The sequence below is a fragment of the Erythranthe guttata genome, chromosome 9, assembly GCF_056151865.1.
Source record: "Erythranthe guttata isolate IM_541 chromosome 9, IM_541, whole genome shotgun sequence".
NCBI classification, from domain to species: domain Eukaryota; kingdom Viridiplantae; phylum Streptophyta; class Magnoliopsida; order Lamiales; family Phrymaceae; genus Erythranthe; species Erythranthe guttata.
This window is the reverse complement of record NC_142541.1, coordinates 2,585,483-2,609,409: the sequence shown is the minus strand read 5'-3', so window position 1 is coordinate 2,609,409 and position 23,927 is coordinate 2,585,483. Positions and strand designations below refer to the sequence as shown.

At 37.2% G+C, this 23,927-nt stretch overlaps 3 protein-coding genes across 3 annotated transcripts; 2 read left to right on the top strand and 1 right to left on the bottom strand.

The window, feature by feature from the left end:
- Positions 1 to 8,179: 8,179 nt before the first annotated feature.
- Positions 8,180 to 10,380, top strand: LOC105959792 (uncharacterized). The gene is made up of 2 exons (XM_012983944.2): positions 8,180 to 9,580; positions 10,167 to 10,380. Exons 1-2 carry the CDS (start codon positions 8,395 to 8,397, stop codon positions 10,202 to 10,204), a joined length of 1,224 nt encoding a protein of 407 aa, XP_012839398.2. The 5' UTR covers positions 8,180 to 8,394; the 3' UTR covers positions 10,205 to 10,380.
- A 4,361-nt stretch (positions 10,381 to 14,741) lies between these two features.
- On the bottom strand, positions 14,742 to 16,779 carry LOC105959793 (large ribosomal subunit protein eL24). The gene is made up of 5 exons (XM_012983945.2): positions 16,510 to 16,779; positions 15,749 to 15,824; positions 15,541 to 15,642; positions 15,283 to 15,431; positions 14,742 to 15,056 (listed from the first exon to the last, which is right to left on the bottom strand). The coding sequence occupies exons 1-5, from the start codon at positions 16,518 to 16,520 to the stop codon at positions 14,906 to 14,908; spliced, it is 489 nt and encodes a 162-aa protein (XP_012839399.1). The 5' UTR covers positions 16,521 to 16,779; the 3' UTR covers positions 14,742 to 14,905.
- A 2,096-nt stretch (positions 16,780 to 18,875) lies between these two features.
- TRZ1 (tRNAse Z1) lies at positions 18,876 to 21,904 on the top strand. The gene is made up of 8 exons (XM_088823528.1): positions 18,876 to 19,229; positions 19,359 to 19,521; positions 19,611 to 19,681; positions 19,778 to 19,873; positions 20,323 to 20,436; positions 21,126 to 21,194; positions 21,306 to 21,380; positions 21,637 to 21,904. The coding sequence occupies exons 1-8, from the start codon at positions 18,972 to 18,974 to the stop codon at positions 21,709 to 21,711; spliced, it is 921 nt and encodes a 306-aa protein (XP_088679654.1). The 5' UTR covers positions 18,876 to 18,971; the 3' UTR covers positions 21,712 to 21,904.
- Positions 21,905 to 23,927: the final 2,023 nt, after the last annotated feature.

The following is a 23,927-nucleotide window of genomic DNA, read 5'->3' as shown; positions in this document are numbered from 1 at the left end:
TTAGTAAGAGTAAATAAGATCATCCGTGTGTTGAATTCTAGTGGATGTATAATAATTACCCTTGATGATGTGGTATAGAGTATCTTCGCTCTTTGGGGCATTGATTGAGTAATATGCATCCTCTCGTAATAGGTTCTCAACCTGTAAGAAGACGATGGGATGTAATTATGACTCGCTGATGTAAGTAAAAATTGCTAGCCCCCCAGTTTAGGTGGGACGTTCACGTACCTCGTTATGTGGTGTCAAATTTCCAACCATGTATAAGCAGTTTTACAAGACAATTGACGTGGAAGGTCGTGGAGCCTTAAGCGTAGAACCGTTTGAGGTTCCCTATATTCCAAGTTCTAGGTATAGGGTGTCCGTCAGTGTTCTCGAGGCGATATGCTCCGGTGTTGACGACTTTGGTGATTTTATACGGTCCTTCCCACTTTGGGTCGAGCTTACCGATGGGGTGAGAGGCTTCAGCTTTTCGGAGGACTAAATCTCCAACTTGAAAGGAGCGAGGGCGGACCTTTGAGTTATATGCATTGGCCATGCGTGATTTATACATCTGTTGCCGGATGTATGCGACTTCACGTAATTCATCTACAAGGTCGAGGCTTCCCCGCATAGCCTCCTCATTAGCTGTTGGATCATAGTTGGTGATTCGCCAAGATGGTTCTCCGATTTCGACGGGTGCGATAGCCTCTGTTCCGAAAGCTAGATTGAATGGCGATTCTCCGGTTGCTGCTCGTGGGGTTGTGCGATTTGCCCATAGCGCGTTAGGCAATTCGTCCACCCACTTCCCTTTGGCACTTCCAAGCCTTGTCTTAAGGTGTTGGAGTATGGTGCGATTCGTGACCTCCGTCTGGCCGTTAGCTTGAGGATTGGCTACGGATGTGAAGAACTGTTTGATGTCTAAGCCGAGGCACCAATTCTTCACTTTGTCCCCACAAAATTGGGTTCCGTTATCTGAGATAATGGAGCGTGGGATCCCAAAGCGACACACGATGTTCTTCCATAGGAATTGGATGACCTCTTCTTCTCGGATGCGTGCTAATGGTTCAGCTTCTACCCATTTGGTGAAGTAGTCCACTGCTACAATGAGGTATTTACGTCCTCCTGTGGCGGGCGGGAATGGTCCGACTAAATCCATTCCCCATTGAGCGAAGGGGATGGGGCTGTCGATTGGTTGCATTAACGCCGCCGGCATGTGCGTGATATTGGCATGCTCTTGACAAGGCTTACACCTCCGGACTAATCTTTTCGCATCTTCATGCATCGTTGGCCAATAGTAGCCCTGCCTCAGTAGTTTGAGAGCTAAGGTTCTCCCGCTCAAGTGATTGCCGCAGATGCCTTCGTGTACTTCTCTAAGTGCATAATCTGCTGTGGTTGGGTCGAGGCACTTGAGGTAGGGGAATGAGAACCCTCGTTTGTACAACTCTTCTCCCACTATGACGAATCGCGCGGCTCTCATTTTTAATTTTCGTGCTTCGGTGGGATCCGTTGGAAGTTCTCCTTTTTTGAGATACTTCAGGATTGGAGTGAACCAGCATGGTTCATCCTCCTCGGTGTATTGTACTTCAGTGGGTGAAATTATCTCCGGCTGAGGTGATGTGAGGAGCGTCACCTTCCGACTTTCGATGCTAGCCATGGAGCTTCCTAGTCTAGCTAACTTGTCAGCGTGGACGTTATTGGAGCGAGGTACTTGTCTTATCTCGTAGCTCTCGAATTTAGATAAGAGAGTATGCGCGAGAGCTAAGTATTTCGCCATGGTGTCTTCTTTAGCTTCGTACACTCCGAGTACTTGGTTAACGACGAGCTGAGAGTCGCTTTGGATTAGGAGCTTGCGCGCTCCGGCTGCTAGGGCGAGGCGGATTCCCGCTATCAGTGCTTCGTATTCAGCGACGTTGTTTGAGGCTGTGAATTCGAATCGTTGCGCGTATTCAAACTCATCTCCATCAGGATTTGTTAGTACGATACCTGCTCCCCCTCCTGCGGTGGTGGAAGATCCGTCGACGTTGACAGACCAAGTAGGTAGAGAAGTGCTCTCTTCTATGGAAGTCATTTCGACTAGAAAATCCGCCAACACTTGCGCCTTGATAGCTGGGCGGGGTTTAAATTCCACTCCATATTCACTTAACTCTATTGCCCATTTTTCTAATCGTCCGGATGTTTCGGGACTTCTTAATATTTGCTTCAGAGGGTAATTGGTGAGAACCACCACCTGATGTGATTGGAAGTAAGGTCGAAGCTTCCGAGCTGCGTTGATTAGGGCGAGAGCGAGTTTCTCCATGTTGGTGTAGTGTTGCTCGGCTCCTTGGAGGGCGCGACTTATGTAGTATATGGGTTGGTGGCCTTTTCCTCCATCTCGGATGAGGACTGCGCTGATGGCATTAGCTGAGGTAGCTAAGTACAGTAGGAGGGTGTCTCCGGGGTGAGGTTTGGTGAGCAGGGGTGGGGATGCTAGGTACGACTTCAGCTCAACGAACGCTCTTTGACATGCTTCATCCCACTCAAATTTCTTTCCTCCCCTTAAAATTTTGAAGAAGGGGAGGGCCTTGTCCGCTGATCGAGAGATGAATCTATTCAAAGATGCCAAACAACCGTTAAGCTATTGGACTTTCTTGATAGATGTTGGTGGAGGCATGGAGGTAATTGCTTCGATTTTTGCGGGATTAGCTTCGATTCCCCGCTGTGAAATCATGTATCCCAAAAATTTGCCACCTCGAACTCCGAACGAGCATTTGAGGGGGTTGAGTTTCATTTTGTATTTTCGCAGGGTAGCGAAGCACTGATCCAGATCGGTTAGGTGGTCTGAGGTTTTGACACTTTTGACGAGCATGTCGTCGATGTACACCTCCATATTTTTACCGATCTGATCTACGAACATTGTGTTCACTAGACGTTGGTATGTGGCTCCTGCGTTTTTTAATCCGAAGGGCATGACTTGATAGCAGTAGATGCCTTGGTCAGTGATGAAACTAGCCCTCTCTTGATCCTCTGGCGCAAGTAAGATCTGGTTATATCCTTGGTATGCATCGAGGAAGCTGAGGAGCTCACACCCCGAGGTCGAATCGATGAGCTGATCGATTCTGGGTAGAGGAAATGGGTCCTTGGGACAAGCTTTGTTGAGGTCAGTGAAATCCACGCATAACCTCCACTTTCCCCCGGGTTTGGGAACGAGTACCACGTTCGACAACCATTCAGGATACTGAACTGGTCGTATATGTCCCGCGTCTAGAAGTTTCGCTACTTCTGCCTTGATGTGCTTGTTGCGTTCGGGTCCAAATGTTCGTTTTCTTTGTTTGATCGGCTTTAACCTTTTGTCGACGTTAAGCCGATGTAGGGCTACATGAGGGGGAATGCCCGACAAATCTTGAGCTTTCCAGGCGAACACATCTCCATTGTGTCGCAAGAATTTGATTAATTGCTTCTCCATTTCAGGATCTAAATCTGATCCGATGCGTAGGAGTTTGGAGCCATCTCCAGGGGTGAGCTCTATGAACTTAAGCTCTTCGACAGCTGCCAGCTTGATGCTATCGTCTGGTACACTGATGAGGATTTCTTTATTGTCCTCAATGATCGCATTGACCCACTTCCGTTTGTCGGATTTTTGGGTGTCGTCTCCCCTTCCTGGTGGTTTAGGCTTCTTGGAGGGTTCTCGTAGGGCCCTCGCATAGCACTCTCGAGCGAGACGTCTATCTCCAAGTACTTCCCCCATTCCGTAGGGAGTGGGGAATTTCCACTTCTGATGGTAGGAGGAAGGTACTGATTTGAAGGTATGGATCGCTGGCCTCCCTAGGATGATATTGTAGGGGGATGGCTTGTCGACGACGAGGAATTTGATTAGCTTGGTGATTCGACAAGGGTCTTCCCCTAAAGAGACGGGCAGCTCCACTTCTCCCATGGACAAAATGCCTTCTCCTGTGAATCCTTTCAGAGGTGTGGAGACGGGATTAAACCGGGCATTATCTATGCCCAGCTGCTTAAAAGCGTAGAGGTACATGATGTCAGCTGAGCTTCCACCGTCTACTAATATCTTCTTGACCAAGAAGTTGGCCACCGTTGTTGTTACCACCAACGCATCGACATGATCTTCATCTGGACCTTCAAGGTCGGAGGAGTTGAAGACTATGCTATGCTCAGGTCTTCGTATTTGATAGATGCGTGCGGATGGGGAAGCACGTTCTTGATTCATGCGTGCTGAACGAGCGAGGGTGCGTCTTGCATTTTGTGAATCGCCCCCCGCCGGTCCTCCGGAGATAAAATAGATCACTCCTCGGGTAGGCTGATTATCGTTGTTATCTAGGTCACGTCGATGACCCCCATCCTCTCGTCTTTGTTGTTGATCTCGATTGTTATCTCGGCGTGGAGGATCATCACGGCGCTTATTTCGCGACTTATCAATGTATTCGCCTAAATGACCCTGTTTGATCAGCCTCTCAATCGCCACCTTGAGTTGTGCACATTCCTCCGTAGTATGCCCCCTGTCTTTATGGAATCGACAGTAACGATCCGACTTTTCTCGCTTTGCATTTGGTTGCATAGGACGTGGGGGCTCTGCTAAACCTTTCTGTTCTATCACGTGAAGTATTTCAGTGAGGCGAGCGTTTAGCGGAGTGAACCTATTGTAGGAGGAGGAGGGTTGGCTTTGAGGTGGAAGGGGTGGACGTCGGTCATCACGTCTCCTATTGTCCTGACGGTCATCTTCCCTCTTCCTTTTAGGAGGAGCATGGGTAGAGGCCTCCTCTATCCGGACGTACTTTTCGGCTCGATTTAGCAACTCCTCTAGGTTGCTTGGGGGTCTTCCGGCGATAGATTCTTTGAATCTACCCGGTTTCAAATTTTGCTGCATAATCCCGGAGAGCATGTCTTGCCCTACACTGGGGACTTCATGAACGGCTTCTACGAAACGCTTAATGTAGTTGCGGAGCGTTTCGTTATCTCTCTGCACTACAGAGAAAAGATGAGCTGGGGTCTTGGCATATTGTTTGTTGATGGCGAATTGGTTGGTGAATCGGGTCGACAACCGAGCAAATGTGTCAATGGACCCTATGGGTAGGGAGTTGAACCAATTCATTGCCCTCTTGGAGAGAGTGGTGCGGAACATCTTGCACATCGCAGCATCTGTTGGGCCATATAAATCCGCCATGGCACTGAATTTCTCTATATGTTCCTGTGGGTCGGTGGTCCCTTCAAATTGAGGTAACCCTGAGATCTTTACTCCTTGAGGTAATACCTCGTTGAGAATATCTATGGAGAAGGGACTACGTCTTGTTGGGAGAGGCATTCTCTCACCCATTTGATTATTTGGTTGAGAGAAAAGGTTTTGGCGAGACATTCGGCTGTTTACCTCGCCTTCTCCCTCATTAAAGAGAGGGATTCTCGGTGGTGATGCATTCCCCCGTAGGGGGGAGTGCCGACGTTGTTGTCTGGGCTGTGCCCCTCTGTGATTAGTAGATAGCTGCACTCGGGACCGTGGGTCCGACGTAGAGGAGGAAACACTTATTTGATTCTGGATTGGCGGTGGGGCCACTGGTGGTACTATGGGTGGAGCTTGTGCTGGTATCGCATTGGGAGCGTTTGCTCCCATCGTGGCGATATATTGAGTTACGGCCTCCGTGGCGGCGCGAGTAGAAGCTTCCGCTATCATACGTTGGAGCGCGTCCTCGGTTATTTGAACCGTTCGAGGAGCAGGGAGTGGTGGATCGGCGAGTGGTGGGTCCCGAGGAGGGATCACCTGAACCTCGCGAGGTGGATCTGCATCACGTGTAGGAGCTGGCTCCGTAGCACGTGGAGGAAGTTGTTCCGCGGCGCGTGGAGGAGGTGGTATGCCAGATCCTCCACGGACTGGGAGGTTATTTGCTGTGTCATTTTCTCTCCGAGCTGACGCCTCAGGAGGATCTTGTTGGCTACGTGATCTGGTTTGCATCGTTCCCACAGACGGCGCCAAAATGATGATGCTAAGATTTAGCTCACCTAGGATAATGCAGAAAACGAGCTGGGAGAGCAAAGCTGATCAGTAGCTAGTCAATTCGATGCTCCTGAGGTCCCTGCGAAAATAGCACACGTGAACTAAGCCGGGGGTTGATCCGGCGGAAACCCCTCCGACGCTCAAGTCAGATGTACGGATCGTAGAGATAGTGGAGAGAATAAAACTCGAGATTGATTGTGAATAATTAGAACCTACCTTTACAAATGAGTAAAACACTTATTTATATATCGGTTATTGGGTTGGGCTTACTTTGTTGGGCCCAAGCCTTATTTTTGAAGCTATTTGGGCTTTTGTGTAGTGAGCCTAATTAATAGATAAGTTTGGGGGCCCATTGGGCCGGCCCATTTAGGTATATCAAAACCAAAACGGAAAAAATATGAAGAATTGTTTGGCGATGGTGATGGTAATGTTGGTGATGATTTTCTCACTGGAGAATTAAGTTTTTTTCTTCAGCTTATTTAACTAAGTTGCGTAAGTAAGTTATGTAAATAAGTTTTCTAAGTTGTCTGCTTCATAGTAAAAATTATATGAAAATAAATGTTTTTTTCTAATTTTTTGCTCATTAATATAACTAAAGGTGAAATTCATTTTGCACCCAGGTATTATGCGTAATGTATCATTTACCCCCTGGTGTATAGAAAACATCAAACACCCTTCTATTTTTTACGGTCAATGTTAAAACGGTTAACGGTGTTAAATTTGGGTGTGCAATGACTCTTTTACCCGCTTCAATCCAATGAACTTAGAAGGTTATGGATACGATTTTAAGTAAAAATAAGGTGTATTTTTTTGTGGATTATTGACGAATTTTAGCGTTCGTTCAAATTAAGAGTTTTTTGTCATTTCACTATTTGATTTGGGGTTTTCAATTTTCTTTTTTTGGGGGTTTCGCGATATATATGAAAAGCTTTGATTTTAATTTGTAATTCTTTCAAATTAGTTATGGTTTCATTTCAATTTTAGGTTTTCTTTTAGATTTTAAGGATTTTCAATTTTCTTTATTTTTTTCGTTTTTATGTAGAAAAAAAATAGAAAAGGTTTGAAAATAGTTAAAAATGACTGAAGAAAGTGAGGGGAAAAAACTAGAAAGGATAAAAAATTGGTGAAAATGGTCAAAACTAAGCATATAAATATTTCGGGGTATTTTCGTATCAAAGGTTTGACTAACGAAATCAGGTAAAAAAACTAACTGCATGGGGATGTTTGATGTTTTCTATACATCAGGAGGGTAAATGATACATTTCGCATAGTATAGGGGTGCAAGATGAATTTCACCCTATAACTAATCTCTGCAAATAAGTTTGTTAAGTTGTCTGTGTAAGAGCAACTCCAATGGAGTAATTAAATGGGTTATCAAAACACTTAACCACCATTTTGATATTCCAAATTAAAAAATCCACTCCAATGGAGTTATCAAATAAGTTTTGTATTTTGATAATTCACATCTTGGGATGTAAAAGTACATCCCGGATAAATAATAACAAATGGAAGTTATTAATTTAACCACTAAAATGACCACTTAAAAAATGACACGTGGCAATTAAATATATAATTATTTTTTTATATTTAATTAACATTTTTTTGATTACCTATGGTTAGTGCAAAATAATTCAAAATAAAATATCAAATATCAAAATTAATATTTGATATCTCATTTTGATATTTTGGATTTGAGTTATTCTAAATTGTGTGTGTGCGTGGAATGCATTTATTCTTTGTTTTAGTTTTTGTTTTTTTTTTTTTTCAGCGTGTCTTAACTAAATTGTTGCTTATTAATATAAATAAGTTGTGCAAATCACTGTAACACCGTCACAATTACTGTTAATTTTATTTTAACTAAAATGTTGCTCATTGATATAACTAAATGGTGCAAATCACCGTTATGGTTACTGTTAATTTTTCTAAGCAATTCTTTACACAGACTTCAGATCTAGTATCAGGTCCAAAACAAGAAACGACACAAGAACTTTTAGTAAATAGCATAAAATCGTTTTTCTTTTAATACAATAAAGACTGTAGTTTGTGAAATACAGTATAACCTCAATAAATTAATACTTGATAAATTAATAATCTCACTTAAATAATAGTTTCTTCTGATCCCAACTCGATAAAGACCTACTAAATTATTAGTTTGATAATTTAATATTTCGCTAAGTTAATAGAATTTTACAACAGAGATTTTAGTGCACAATAAATATCAAAGATTATTTATATATTTTAAATTTAGCTTAATTTTATTTTAAATATACAAAGCCCAGCCCAAATCAAATATATACAGTTCTCTCTCTAAACCCTTCTCTCACCGCATAAGCCGCCGCTACCCACCGCCGCCGCCTCCACCGCCGCCGCTTCACCCCGCCTCACCTCGCAGCTCCCACCATAAACTCGCACCCACTACCCTGTTCTCTCTCCAACCAATGACTTTACTGGAGCTTATAACGAAAGCTTCGTCCTCAATCCCAACCCTACCCACCGACGATGAATCCAATTACCCGATTGTGCTCAACCCAGACCCAATTTTTCTGAAGCTCAAGCCCGAATCCGACGACCCGAACCCGGTCAAAAAGCTTACCGGATGGGAAATATCGCAAACGGATCAGGAGCTCATCAAACTAGGGCAAAAATTCAGCCAAACCCTCAGCAGGAAGCTCAAAAACCCAAAAACATTTGGTAAAGTTGAGTTCTTGCAAATGTTCACCGCCTACTTGGAGAACGTAGGTAACAAAATTGGGGTTTCAATTTCTTTCGACAGAACCGAAAAAGGGTACCCTTGTAAATTAGTCGGTTTGCTGGGCATTTTGATGAGCGGTGACGTCAAACCCTCGATTCAAGAAGCTTGCGTCGCTTTGGAAGTTTGGGATGTTTTGGAAACCATGATAATTAACAAATTCGTCGCCCATTCGCTCACCTCGAATTTAGTTTCTAATTTGATCGAAAAACGGATGTCGGATTTGATCGTGTTATGTGTGAAGCATTTGCCCGGTCTCCAAGCGTACGATTTAATGTGCGTATTGAAGTACTTTCTAGCCACGCCGATCGAAGGGTACAAAACCCTCGTTGCCGTGAGGGAGTATTGGACCAGCCAAGCGATGCTAGCGATCGAAAAGGCGATCGAGTCTAAGGGAGTAGGAGTTAGCTCGAAGGAGAAGAGGTTCGCAAAGGAAGCCGCGGTTTTAGTGATGGCGGCCCACGACGGGTTCTCGGTTTCCGAACTGTGCCTGCATTGCTTCTTCGCGTCGCCGAATGTCGACGAGGTGGTTTTATCGGCTTGCGTGGGGAAGTTGAGCGGTGAGGAGATGAAGGGTTTGATCGAGTACTTGGGTAAGTGGCTGAGGAAATACGAGAGGTTCCCGCAGATTGTGCCTTGCCCGAAGGCGTCTTTGCCTCCGTTGGTTTTGAAGGTGTGCGATTGGATTCCGAGTTTTGATTGTGTTGTGAAATGTCTCGGTGTTGTTCTGGACGTGCATTTTTCGTCTTTGGTTTTGAATTCGGAGTTTCGTGAGTTGACGGAGCTTCAAGGAGTTGCTGCCTCGTTGGCTAATGAGGCGAGGCTTTGTGGGAGTTTGGTGAATCTGACTGAACGGTTTAGAGTTGAGCATAAGGGTATGAATTAAAACTTTCTTGTCTTTTTTGGGTTCTTTTTTTTTTATGAATCGATTGAAATCTTGATATGTTTGTTACTACTTAAAAGTTACTGCTTTTTTCTTGAAATTTTTATGTGTTTTTCTATGAAGGGGATTGGGATTAAGTTATTTTTCGTAATGGATATCGGCTATGTATTTCGGTTTTTGTATGCGTACTATTTGGATTTTATGATTGCACTTGCGTATTATGTACTTTGGTCCAACTTTTGATAGTGTGTAAAAGCTATGGAAAACCATCATTGATTTATAAATTATATATTAATTACAATCTTGAAATAGGAGTTAGGTCTTTCTCGTGATTTAGTTCTAGTTCTATAGTTAGGTCAAAATGTTTTATTTTGGCCTATTTTGTTTTGGTGTATGATGAAATGTGAGAAGTGTTTGTCACGAAGAATTAGAATACGACCTGACTTTTAGTTTCGGAGTAATTTGAGGCTTGTCGTATATTTCTGTATCGATCTATCGTGTTCATTACAAGTTGTTATATCGTGTGTGTTAATTGGACTAGCTTTTTGATGAAGTGTATCTTGTGTGTTTTTTTGCAGCCAATGATCGTGAATCTTTAGCAAATTTTGCGATTTGAAGATTAGAACAGTTACTCTGCACAAGGGTTTTGAATTGAAGAGGAGATTTCAGTGGCTTCGTTTTCTGTATGCGGTATTTTACGCAAAATTTTGAAATATTTACTTGGCTTTATTTTTGTTTGCTCCGTGTTCGAACGAACTTTTGACATTATGAATGAAAAACGCACTTTGTTTAGATTCTGAGAGATCGTGATCTTCCAGAAAACAGTTATTCTTTTGGTTGAGTTTAAGGATTAATTAATATGTACTGATTTTGACTTGTTTGTGATGTGCATATATATATATATATATATATATATATATATAAGAGGCAAATTACGCCCACCCATAAGGTAAGATCAAATTACGAAAAAACTTCTCTGGGTAATTACAACCACCCTCCTCAACTATCTAGTGTCTTACACATTTATTTTTTAATAAAATACATAGTTGAAAGAGGTAGTTGTAATTATCCAAATAGGTAGGATTTTTTTAGTAATTTGACATTATCTTGGGTAAAATTCATTTTAATCCCTGAGCTTTGAAGTCAAAATCAAATTCATCCTCAGTTTTTCAATTTGTTTAATGTCATCCCTGAAACATTATTTCACCGCCGAAATCAATCAGTTTTCACTAAATGCCCACATTACCCCTTACAAAACCTGGGGGCCGGAACTGAAATGAAATTCAGCCGTAATTCCACTTTCATCCCTTGTACTTTGGCTCGACTGTACTTGAAAAAAATATCTCAATGTGGCCATCGCCGTTAGTTATCGGACGTTTTACCGACTGGCGTTGTGGACTATGTTTTCTCGTTGTCCTGAATTTATCTATTTATTTATTTTTTAATAATTATTTAAACTGGGAGAGTGACGTTTTTGTAAATATCAGAGCTTAGATCAAACGGTGTTAAGGTCAAATGTCTAACAACTAACAACAAGGAGGTAAATCGATACCGAACCAAAGTACAATGGGGAAGCAGAATTTACCCTTTAAATTATATTTAATAATATTTTCAAGATCTTAAAACGTATTTTCTCTCATTAATCCAAACAATATAAAAAAGGCGGCTGTTATATGCAAGCCCATTTTTTTATTAGTTCAAAACCACATAAAAGAGTTTATTAGTTCAAGCCCGTAAATTAATCAAATTTTATTACATCAAGACCAAAGATGACAAATATACCCTTATCCACAAATAATACTCAAATACAAATAAATCTTATTTTTAATTTGTTCAAGACCAAAAATCACAAAAAAGAAAAAAAAAAAAAAAAATATCACGACTGTCAACCAGTGAGACTTTCACCGCACCGGCGATGACCATCGACCCAGCCACAGCACCATTACCACCACCAACAAGTAAGTCCATTTTACTAAACTTTTGTTTGTAAATTCGAAAACATTAATCGAACATCGATGTTCTTTTTACTAAATTTTTATTTGTAAATTCGAAAACATTAATCGAATATCGATTCTTGATAAATATGTATGAATGAACATTAATCTATGCTTATTTCTTGTTGGGTTGCAATGATTTGGCCGATTTTGGAAAAAAAATTGATATTGAAATTGGTCTTTTTATTTTTTTTCGTTGGTTTCCGAAATCGGTATCCATACCGATTTTGTACACGAAAATCGGCGTCATAATACCGATTTTTGTTAACCAAATCGGCGACACAACGTCGACTTTACAAGTCAAAATCGGTGTTCTAATGTCGATTATTGAGTACAAAATCGATTTTCGAATACCGATAGTTTTTGAATTTTTTTTTTAAATAATACATTATATATTTGGTTAATTGATATTTTTTAAATATTTGAAACAAAAATGTTTATCACCATTCGGTGGCGTCTACCACGCCTTTAACCCAATCGAGTAGAGCTTTTCGTATCTCAAATATTTATTCCTTAGATAATTCACTTGAATAATCCTCCATCAATCCCCTAGGTTGATGCACGAAAGTATGAGAAAACGGTCTTAAAAAAACACAGATAATAAAATCGGTATTTAAAAACCGATTTTTGTAGTACAAGTCGGCATGACAATACCGATAATACAAAAACAAATCGGTGTTGTCATGCCGATTTTTACTAAAAAAAATCGGTTTTTAAGTACCGATTTTTATTAAAATAATCGGAATGTGGTTACCGACTTTAATAACAAAAATCGGTATTTGCAGACCGATTTTTTGTATCGTCGGATTTTTTTCCCAAAAAAAGAAACGACCCAAAAGCAAAAATAAAGGGTTAAAACATATTTCATTGTGTTTTCCACCCTCGTAAACCACCATATCATTGTTTTCTGGTTCCATCGTGAATGTTTGGTATGTATTTGATAATTGGGTAAATTACAAACACCCCCCTGAGGTATGGTCAAATTACAAAAATCCTCCTCTTGTTTGGATAATTACATCTACCCCCCTCAACTACGATTTTTTCTTACACCTCCACCCTTATTGTGCCAAATTCAACATAATCATCTAGATTTTGTGGAATGTGCTCTACTTTGTACTCGTTTTTTGTAAAAATACAGTTTTCGGTGCACCACAAACTGATATATACAAGCTAAAAATCACATATTATGATCATCTTGCTTCATAGTGTAGAGTTTGAATGGGATAAAACGGGTACACAAGTGATAATATTCCATATAATCTCGAAGTTTCCACTAAATTTGAGGAGTTGAGGGGGTGGTTGTAATTATCCAAACAAGAGGGGTGTTTTTGTAATTTGACCATACCTAGGGGTGTTTGTAATTTACCCTTAATAATTTTGGAGTGTAGGATTTCTTTGTGGGTTTGTGAAGAAAAAGGAGAAGAATGAGAGTTTTAAGTCGTGAAATAAGGAAGAGGGGTTTCTGGATTTATGTATTTTATTTGGTCTTGCACAAAGGAAATGATTTTTTTTTTTTAATGTTTTGTGTTTTTTATTTAATTTTAAATTTCATTAAGGGTAAATTAGTATTTTTATGTTAAAGGTCTTGAACTAATAAAAAAATGGGCTTGCATATAACCGCCGCCTATAAAAAAATTCACACAAATATTATTTTATTTTTCAAATTCTTGTTGCAAAGTATTTTTTCCAAATCTTTAAAAATCTACTATTTAAAATACAAGTAAAAATCTATTATTTAAATATTATTCTACTAAAGGATTTTTACAGAACTAAATAAAATCATTTTTTTATGTATAAGATATTGGTACCGTTAAATTTTGACTTGAAAATTTGTTTTTTTTGACAATCTTTAAAAACTCCTCAAATATTAAAAGATGCTCAGTACATCTTTGATATGCGGATTTTTTTTCGATATGAGAAAAATAAAATTAATGCGTACAACTTTACACGACGAAACTCCTTTTTCAATGTAATAATTTTCAGTGTCGGCAAAAACAAAACCAAAAAATAATTGTCAATTTACATCAAAAAAATTTGGCAACAAATTTGACATGAAAAAAAAACATAGAGATTATTTCGTAATATCCATTTATACATAATTATTTTTGGATTTTTGGAATGTTTTTTTCCCATAAGTTCTTGAAAATATTTTTAAATATAATTTTAGGTCGATATGTTTTGTAGAGAAAAAAGGGACCCTTGGGGCTGAATTTCATTTAAGTCCCCCAGATTTTAAGAGGGTAATGTAGGTATTTTTTTTTTGGAGGGGTGGGGGGGAATGAATTTTGACGGTGAAATTGTTTTCGAATGATGACATTGAACTCAATTAAAACCACATGAATGAATTTGATTTCGATTGTAAAACTCAGGGACTAAAATGAATTTTACCCCATTATCTTAAGATTTCGGCTGTAATTTGCCATATGTATATTTATACATCTTTGATTTCTAGTTGCTCTTCATAAAATACATCGTTAAGGTAAAGCTTTATAATTATAAAATCACCCACTCTTCATTAATCACTTTCTTCATTCATCACCAAATCAAAATCTTAAAGAAAATCTCACTTCCCACTCCAAGTACATGATATTAAACAAAAAGACAATCACTTTATGATTATAATTGTCCGAAATGTGAACTACGATAACCCATCTTGCGAAATGAATCAAATAATATTGAAACGATATGGAACTGATCCTTGCTTCAATAGGGACTTCTTAACAACCACCGATTGCAACCATTTTTTCCCGACGAAGAGGGCCAGAAGTCGCATTGGTGGCTGCAATGAAGTGTGGGCAGAGCTAAAGAACAATTCTTTTACACATCTTTTCAGCATCTTTTGCTTCAATTTTCGAGAAAATTTGTGTTTGTTTTGGAAGTAGAATAATTTTGGAATAGGAATATGAGGTGTTTAGTAACGGGATTTACTAGACGAAGAACTAAAGAAAATACGAAAACAGTTAATGAGATTAAATTTGTCATTTCAAGTGCATGGGGGAATGAAGTTTAACAAAACTGAAGGGGACTGAAACCTATTTTAAAAAGGGCAAAGGTATCTAATTGCAATTCCCCTAAAGATGCAATTTGCTAAGATACCCCAAATAATGTTTAAAGATGTGTAATGTGTTAAATAAAAGAGTTAGTTCTGAAAGCTACATCTAATCAAAGCAAAAGTCTCACAGTAATCACTTGAAACAAAGAACAATAGTGCCTCAACAACCAAATCAGTACAAAAAACATAATGGAATGAGACCAAAGTCGATTCCAATATATGCATGTTCGATATAAAATACGAGACAATAATATAAAAAAAAAACGAGAAATTAACGCTTGCCACCACCGCCTCCAATCTTGGGACCCTTTGGACCGGCACCCTTCGGCACGCTACTCTTTGAAGTCTTTTGCTTTGAGATCACTTCAGCCTTTTTAGCTTTCTTCTCATCCTTTGTCTTCTTGATTCTCTCCTTGATTTCACTGACATAGAACAAAACCAAAACACATCAATAAAGGGTTCACCTAAGGCCTCTGTTTGGTTATCAAGATAGGATTAGCCATGACAAGATCAAAATCCCAATAGCACCCAAGTTCAATTATTTAGTTAATCATGTGCTTAATCTACTCAACCAAACAAGGCCTAAACATTTTGATCTATAGTTAGCAAATTATGATTTAATTTGAAGATCTTGATTTATGCACGTACCGTAAAGCGGCTTCACGAGCAGCATCACGGACCTCTGGCTTTTCGGCTCTTCTCTTCTGAATAACTTCCAAAGTGGCACCGACAATGGACCTTGAGTATGGCTTCTTGGTAGCCCTGCGCCTCTTCTTCACTGCTTCAGCAGCAGCATCCTATTATTGGATGATCAAAGGCAAACAAAACAATCATTATTTGGGAAATGGGATCATAAAAAAGAATTTAGATAAATGAGAGCAAATTATTAAGATTTAAATTGTTAACCTTCTTGTGCTGTTTACGGTACATGGTAGTCCAGGTAAGCTTCGCCGGCCTCAGGCGGTTGTGGAAATACCTCTTACATTTGGAGTTAACGAAGAGGAAAACCTAAAAATACATAGAAAAATAAACATTCTTAGAAACATAGAGCAAAAAAATACTGTTAACAAAAACTGTGTCTTGATCCATTTTCGCCATTTTCGATAAAACATACCTGAGAGTCGGAGCGAATAAATCTGATGCCTCTTCCGGGGTAAATTTTGTGGCCGCTAAAACGGCAAAGCTCTGTCCTGATAACAAAAGATCAATACTCAGCAAATAATCATCGTTGCAATTGACATAAACAAGAAATGAAATTCAACTACCACCCTAAGTTCACTACCGGTAGAGGGTGAAATATATAAACAAGTCATTGAGTAAAACAAGTCAGGCCATTAAAAAAAAACCGATAATAGACGCAAATTGTTTGAAACAGAGTAAACACAGTTCTGATACTGACATTACAGCCTTCTCTAAAGATATCGAAGGTTTCTTCCTATACAGTAATGGAGGAAACAACACATTAACCTAGACCAAAACAAAAGGCTGAGGCAAACTCCTAATGAATCCACAAATTCTTTCAGAACACACATCAATTAAAAACAGCAAAAAGCCCCAAAACTATTCGTTTAAAATTAACAAGAACGCCATTTTCATTTCAAAGCCAAAATCATTAGAAATAACAATATAACAGCTCGTCAATTCCAAACTCCCAACCCCAAAAAAACAAATCTAAAAACAAAGAACAAAAAAATTGACCGATACAGCTATCGTAATTTAAAATGAACGCCTTAGTGAAAATGAATCACATAAACTCAGATAAACATCATCGGTGAATCGAATTAAATAAAAAAAATAATAATAATAAAGCAAATTCGTCGAAATCATAAACATTTGAGAAATGGATCTGAAGGAAAAAAAGAGTGCGGAACTTACTTGAGAACCATGGTGGATTGTTGTCGTCGTCTTCTTCTTCTTCTCCTCTTCGCCGCGGTTGCAGTTTACCCCCAAACCCTAATTCCCAACAATATCAGCAGAGTGTGGTTTAGCAGACACGTTTTTATAACCTTTTAATTAAGAGCCCATTGGATTTGCACTCAGTTTTTACTTTCACCCAATTAAACTAGCCCAGCCAAATAAGCCCAACAAGACCAAATTTTTTTTTTTTTTTTTTAAATAATAATAATCAACCAAATAATGTAAAAATTTTATTAAATAGTGGTCTGGCATTTTTTGATTCACATTTAAAATGGTTAAGTAATTATATTTTATATTTTGATTGTGTAATGATTGGGGTAATGATTTTATAAGTGTAACTAGCAATTGATCCCACTCCCATTGCAACAAAGAAGAAAATTTATATGAAAATTAAATTATATTATAAAAAAAAAGTACATTATCTTAAAATAATTAGGTGTGAAATTTAAATTATTAAAACATTGTTAATATTTCTACAAATATGAGCATACAAATCCCAACAACACACATAAATTAATCAAGTCATCTAACTTCCTTTTTTAGTTGTTATTTGTAAGAAATATTAACCACAAAATAAGATTAGGATTTTGGTAGCCGATTTGCAATAAAAGTTATTAGAGAAAAAATGATGGAAAATAAGAGATGTAATTAGTTTATTAAAATTTACGTAATTCAAAGTTGCACCAAAAGACGAAATCCCTCGCGCCCCAAGGCCCCTATCCCTTGACCCGACAAGGATTGATGAAGGAATGTAAATCATGGTAACTCAACGGCCCGTTAAAATAACGGACCCGGACCTGAACTTAATTTAATTAACACATGCTCATTTGCTCCAACCGCTAGACCATTCGTTCCTTACGGCACATCACATATATCTTTCAATTCATATCCAGTATTATGGAAATTTAAAATTCCTAGAGTTCGAGGAATTTATGACAACAAAATTTAAATTTGTAATAACAAACTCAGGAAAGTTTCGAAATAAATTTATTTTATTAAATATTTTTATTTTTATGTTTTATTTTGATACAATTTTTATTTAATCTTATATATAAAAGAAAGAAACGTTAGGGTAACCTAAGAAATTCTAATGTCATATTTATAAAAATAAATTAATTTATGTCTAAATATATTTTTTTATCTCTTATTTTGCAGCTATTTTTTTCTAATTATTTTAACATCAAATCTCGGCTAGCACAATCATAATCCACTACATCTATATTTTTTTTAATTATTATTATTATTATTATTTTCCAGCCTATTTTTCTAATAAAAAATATGCTTCATTTATTTAATGATTGACAATTGAGTTTTTATAATATGAGTTTGTATTATTAAATTCGTATAAATGTTGACGTTGTTATCTATATCACTAATTAATTTTATTATAATTATAATTATCATGTATTAAACTAATCATCATTCTCATAAAGAAAGAAACGCTAGGGTAACCTAAGAAACTCTAACGGCATATTTGTAAAAATAAATTAATTTATGTCTAAATATATATTTTTTATCTCCAATTTTGCATTTATTTTTTTCTAATTATCTTAACATCAAATCTCGGCTAGCACAATCATAATTACATCTATATTTTTTTTTAATTATTATTATTATTATTTTCTAGCCTATTTCTCTAATAAAATATGCTTCATTTATTTAATGATTGACAATTATTTTTTTATAAATTTTTTAATGACTTTGTATTATTAAATCCGTATAAATGTTGACGTTGCTATCGATATCACTAATAAATTTTATTATAATTGTAATTATCATGTATTAAACTAATCATCATTTTCATTTGAAATGCTATCCCGTGCATCGCACGGGGGAAAATGCTAGTAAATTATAAAAGGGACTTGCTTTTTACGGTTTGAAAATTGCTATTTACCGTTCAAAACACTAAATTAAACGCCCAAACCGGGCGGCTACACCTTAATTGAACGCCCAAGTCGGACGTTCTACCATGTATGTGCGAAAAAAAAAGCCCTACAAATCGATTTGTAGGGCTTTTTAACATGAAATTGGTTCGGTAATCGACCTACCCAATGCATATTACACATAAATGAGTCGAAATTACCTCAAAAATTCGAAGCCCAAACTTTCTTCAAGCTTGATTTCGAATTTTCGAATTTTTTTTTCTTTTTTACTATTTGCAGTTTGGAGGGTTTTGGGGTTTTTTGGGGAGGTTTTGGAATTTTAGATATAAATGGTTTTTTGTTATGAACGGTAAATACTAAATAGCAATTTTTAAAAAGTAAAAACCATTTCACTTTTAAAATCATCATATCCATGTGGATTTAAAATATAATTTTAAATTCTCACAGAGAAACCCCCATTTCTCTCTTCTGTTCTCTGATTGAACTCAAATTGTTCAAAATAATTAGAAAGAAAAAAAATCACAATCTCGGATTTCAATGGCGTCCAGTGATGAACGTGCTTACGAATCAACGAATTCGGAAATAGAGAAGCCGAAAGCGAAGAAGAAGAAGAAGAAAGCCAGTGAAGAAGAGTTGAGAATAGAAGGCTACTCAATCGACGGATTGTCAATCGCCGGGCACGAAACCTGCGTTATTTTGCCCACTCTCAACCTAGCTTTCGACATCGGCAAGTGCCCTCAACGCGCCGTCTCGCAGCAGTTTCTGTTCATCTCCCACGGCCACATGGACCATATTGTAATTTTCTCAATTGGAGAGGAAAAAAAAAAAGAAGCAATTCTTTTTTTTTTTGGCGTGAAATAAAGTTGCATACGAAGTGTTTGTATAAATGTGCAAACGAATTAATTTTTTTTTTCTGGTTTATAGGGAGGACTGCCTATGTATGTTGCTACACGGGGCTTATACCGAATGGCGCCTCCGACTATTTTTGTGCCGAAAGTGATCAAAGAAAATGTGGAGAAGATATTTGAAGCACACAGAGCAATGGATCAATCCGAGCTAAACCACACTCTTATCGGACTCGATGTAGGTAATGTAGACAACGAATAATTGCATTTTGTTCGTTTTTTTGGGAACTTTTTCTCGAAGGCTATAATTTAACTTTGTGATTTGTATTAGGTGAAGAGTTTTATTTAAGAAGAGATCTTAAAGTGAGAGCATTTAGAACTTATCATGTCATTCCGAGTCAGGTTTATCATCTCAAGCTGCTGCTTTTTGTTCGATAACATTTTTTCGGTAGTGCTTTTGTGTTTCGAGTAATGAATTTTTTTTATTTTTTTTTGTAGGGATATATAGTTTATTCGGTGAGGCAGAAACTTAAGCAGGAATATGTTGGCCTAACGGGAGCCGAGATAAAGAATCTGAAGCAATCAGGTGTGGAGGTACATTCGGATAGTTTTTGCAGTTGAATTTTATGAATTTCTGTGTAACATTGTTAATATTGTTCGGGAAAGAAATCGATGTGCATATTTGTAGTTTCGTACTAACGAAAAAAGAATGATCGTATAGTGTTTGTATCGTAAAATAGATCGCAAATCTCATGATATATTTGTTAGTTTTGACTAGGTTTTGCCAACCGCAGAAAATTTCGGAATATCTTGACATTGAACTTACTTTCATCATTTCATGTGTTTTAAATATCGAAAGAAGTTCTTGTTAAAATCATTGTTGAAAGACGATATACTCTATGGTTAATATATTTGAGAATGGACCATTCGGTTTGCAAATTTTTATTTCTTTTTTATGCACTCTATTGGGGCTACTATTTTTATATTAATTTGTGCTTTTCCGACTGGAGCAACTGATATCGTAAAGTTTATACTGCTGGCAGATTACAGATACATATACATCACCCGAAGTTGCTTTTACTGGAGATACTATGTCAGATTTCATTGTCGATCCGGAAAATGTTGATGCTTTGAAGGCAAAGATTCTCATAATGGAGGTATCAATTTTTTAACTACGACATACATTTTTTTCTTGTTTCATTCAAGACTCAGGGCCCCATGTTAAAGCTACTTTTTATTTTCGTAGTTGTAAATTATCCTCAAAAGCTGTTTTGTTTCTAGTCAAATTGTTCTGTAAATTACCATGTAGCAGCATTGACAATCAACTGAAGAGTAAGAAAGCAAAACGATAACTTTTTGTTAGGTATATTAGATAAATATATATAGTGAAATTGAAGGCAACCTTTTAGGTACCGTAGAAATTACCTACGATGTCACGAGTGCTTTGTTACTGTGATAAGCTTGAAGAAATTGTTAGCAAATGGGCATTTTTTATTTTATCGTAATAAATATACTGATTTTGCCATACATAGGTGGGTCTGTTCACTATAATACATATTTTACATCCTCACATGTTCTAAATAAAATTAGGAGTCGGAAATTAAAGAAAATCTTTAATATGAGGTTTATTAAATATATGGTATTTCAAAGTAAATAAACTCGTATACCGTTTATTTTATATATTTTTATCCGTCTACGAGGCATATTATAATTTTTTTATAATATACACATGTGATTGAATAAATTGCCATCGTGAAGGGGACAATATCTGAAAATTCAAAATGTATATACGTCGATTTATTATTTGGTAAAACAAGAATGTTTCTGTTTCTTCTCGATTTTGTAGAGCACCTTTGTTGAGGATTCAAGTAAGGTTGAGGATGCAAGAGAATACGGGCACACTCATTTATCTGAGGTCGATATTCAAACGCCTTTGTCGTTAAATTTTATTCCATTCCTATGTTATCTACTACTTTACCAAATACTGACAACAGTTTCATCTGTACATCGTTTATCGAATCACCAGATTATCGGTTATGCAGACATGTTTCAGAACAAAGCAATTCTTCTTATTCACTTTTCGGCCCGCTATCAATTAGATGTAAGAAAGCTTTCCTTCCCCACATTGTATCTCCATATTCGTGCGCTTATACATTATAATGTTCGATTTATCGTCGTGTGTGTATGCGATCTTGGCAGCTGATTGTTCGACGTGTTAATCCTAATAGTTTTCTGTTTATATATATATATATATATATATATATATATATATATATATATATATATATATATATATATATATATATATATATATATATATATATATATATATATATATATATATATATATATATCAGGTTATTGAGAAAGCTATTTCCGGTTTGCCGCCTCCATTGGCGGGACGAGTTTTTGCACTGACGAAAGGTTTTTGAAGTGCAGCTACAGCAAAGCAAGTTCGTTCACATTATTAGTGAAAATTTATTATCTGAAATAGATATTAGAATTAATTCTTTCTTTTTTGTTTTTTAAATTTCCATGAACTGGTTTTGAACAATTTTATCTCACATCATAAAAGTTGGAAGAATGATTTATTTGGTAGAGCAGAAAAGAACCGGTTACCCGTATCGCGTAAAGAATATGCTCGATAGAACAATGTTAGTCAATAATATTACCCTAATAATCTAAACATAAGTGATATTGCCGCATATATGGTTAGCTGCGGATTCATTTATTACCGAAAAGAAAAGTTGTTAGTTGTTGAATCCTTTATTACTACAAAGATAGTTGTGTTATTTAATTTTTTTATGTAATTAATTATTAATAATTAAAATTAATATTATTAGTATTAGATTGGCATTGGCATAGTATTAACATTAATATATTATTAATATAAACATTAACATTGATATTAGCATATTCGTAGTGCCACTAAAATTAACATTAACTATAGCATCATCTATTCGTTCATAGGGGTTCTCGATTTACATAATCCACGTATTTAATTCGTTGATTTTTTACATTAATCATTAATGTATATTGATCTTAGAATTGAATCCCTTGCATCGCACGTGCGAGGTACCGGTTACCACAATAATCTAAACATGATTTTATTATTTAACTTTTTATGTAAACTAATTATTACTAACCGAAATTAATTACAATTTTTTTTTGTTGTAAAAAACATTTTGGTTGCCTTGATTAATTATGATGGATTTTCAATGTCACAACACGTTCTGTGTCTACACGACTGCACGTATAATTTATATTTTTGTGCAATACTTTACAAATTATACGAGAGATGACGAGATTATACTATAAACCAAATGTAACAAACTCGAGATTAACATTAAAAGTATGAGAAGTTTATGTATAAGATCTAATTATAGATAAGTACAAATATGTTGTCGGAACCGGACCCGACCGGCTGGTCCGACCGGTTCAACCGGGACCCGTGATGGCGCGGTCCGGTTCGACACAAAGAACCGGAAAAGTAAAAAACCGGGGTCAGTTAATTTGGACCCGGAAAGGAGCCGGTTGAACCGCGAAAACCCGCCGATTAAACCGCGAAAACCGCCGGTTGAATCAGTTGAAAACCGGGTTAAACCGGATCCAATATCAAAACATAAAGGGAACAGATGAAACAGAGGGGGAATAATGTTTGGTTTTCCGATTTGCTACAAATTTAGTGAAAGATTTGATTATGTGTATTTAGTTGGGAAGTGGAAGCACCATTGTTGAATTGAATGAAAAAGAGGCAAAAGATGAAGAGACAGCACAAATAACTAAATTAGGGTTTGAGTTAGTAATTTATATTGGTTTTATTATTAAATAATCAATTATCATTTATATTGTAGAATTAATTTTCTTTGTGTTTCAAATATGATTATATAATTAATAAATAAAATAAATAATTAATTTTATGTTGATAGTTAAGGATCAAAATATGTTTTAATTTATATTAAGATAATCAATTTAAAATTATAAATAAATAATTTAAATTAAAAAATCCGGGTCGATCCCGGTTGAACCGGTCCAACCGTGACCGGAATATATAGCCGATTTCGTGTCCGGTCCGGTTCTGAACATTAACAATATAATTTACTCAAATTTTGATGGGAATTGCTTTTTGCGGTTTGAAAATTGCTATTTGCGGTTTCTAATAAAACCCCCCAAAAAAATACTTTATTTCACTAAAACCCCAAAATTTTCGAAAAAAATCCAAAAACCCCCCCAAAACGCGTAAAAGCCCAACTTGGGCGCCCATTCATGGAGTGCACGCCCAAGTTGGGCGTGCAAGCTGCAATTGGGCGCCCGAGTTGGGCGTCCAGTGCAATTTTTTTTTATTTTTTATTTTTTTTAATGTCCGAACGCCCAAGATGGGCGCCCAAGGCGTGTACGAAGCCCAACCTAGACCTGATCACCGGTTCGGTTAGAACCGGAACCGGAACCGGAACCGAACCGGGATCAACGGTTTTAGAACCGAACCGGAACCGGTTTGACCGGAACCGGAACCGGAACCGAAAAAACCGGTTCGGTTCCGGTTCCTCATTTTTGGAACCGGGAACCGACGGTTAGAACCGCGGTTCTAACCGTTTGAACCGGTTTTAAAAAAAAAAAAAATTTAATTTCCTATATCTCTCTCTCTCTC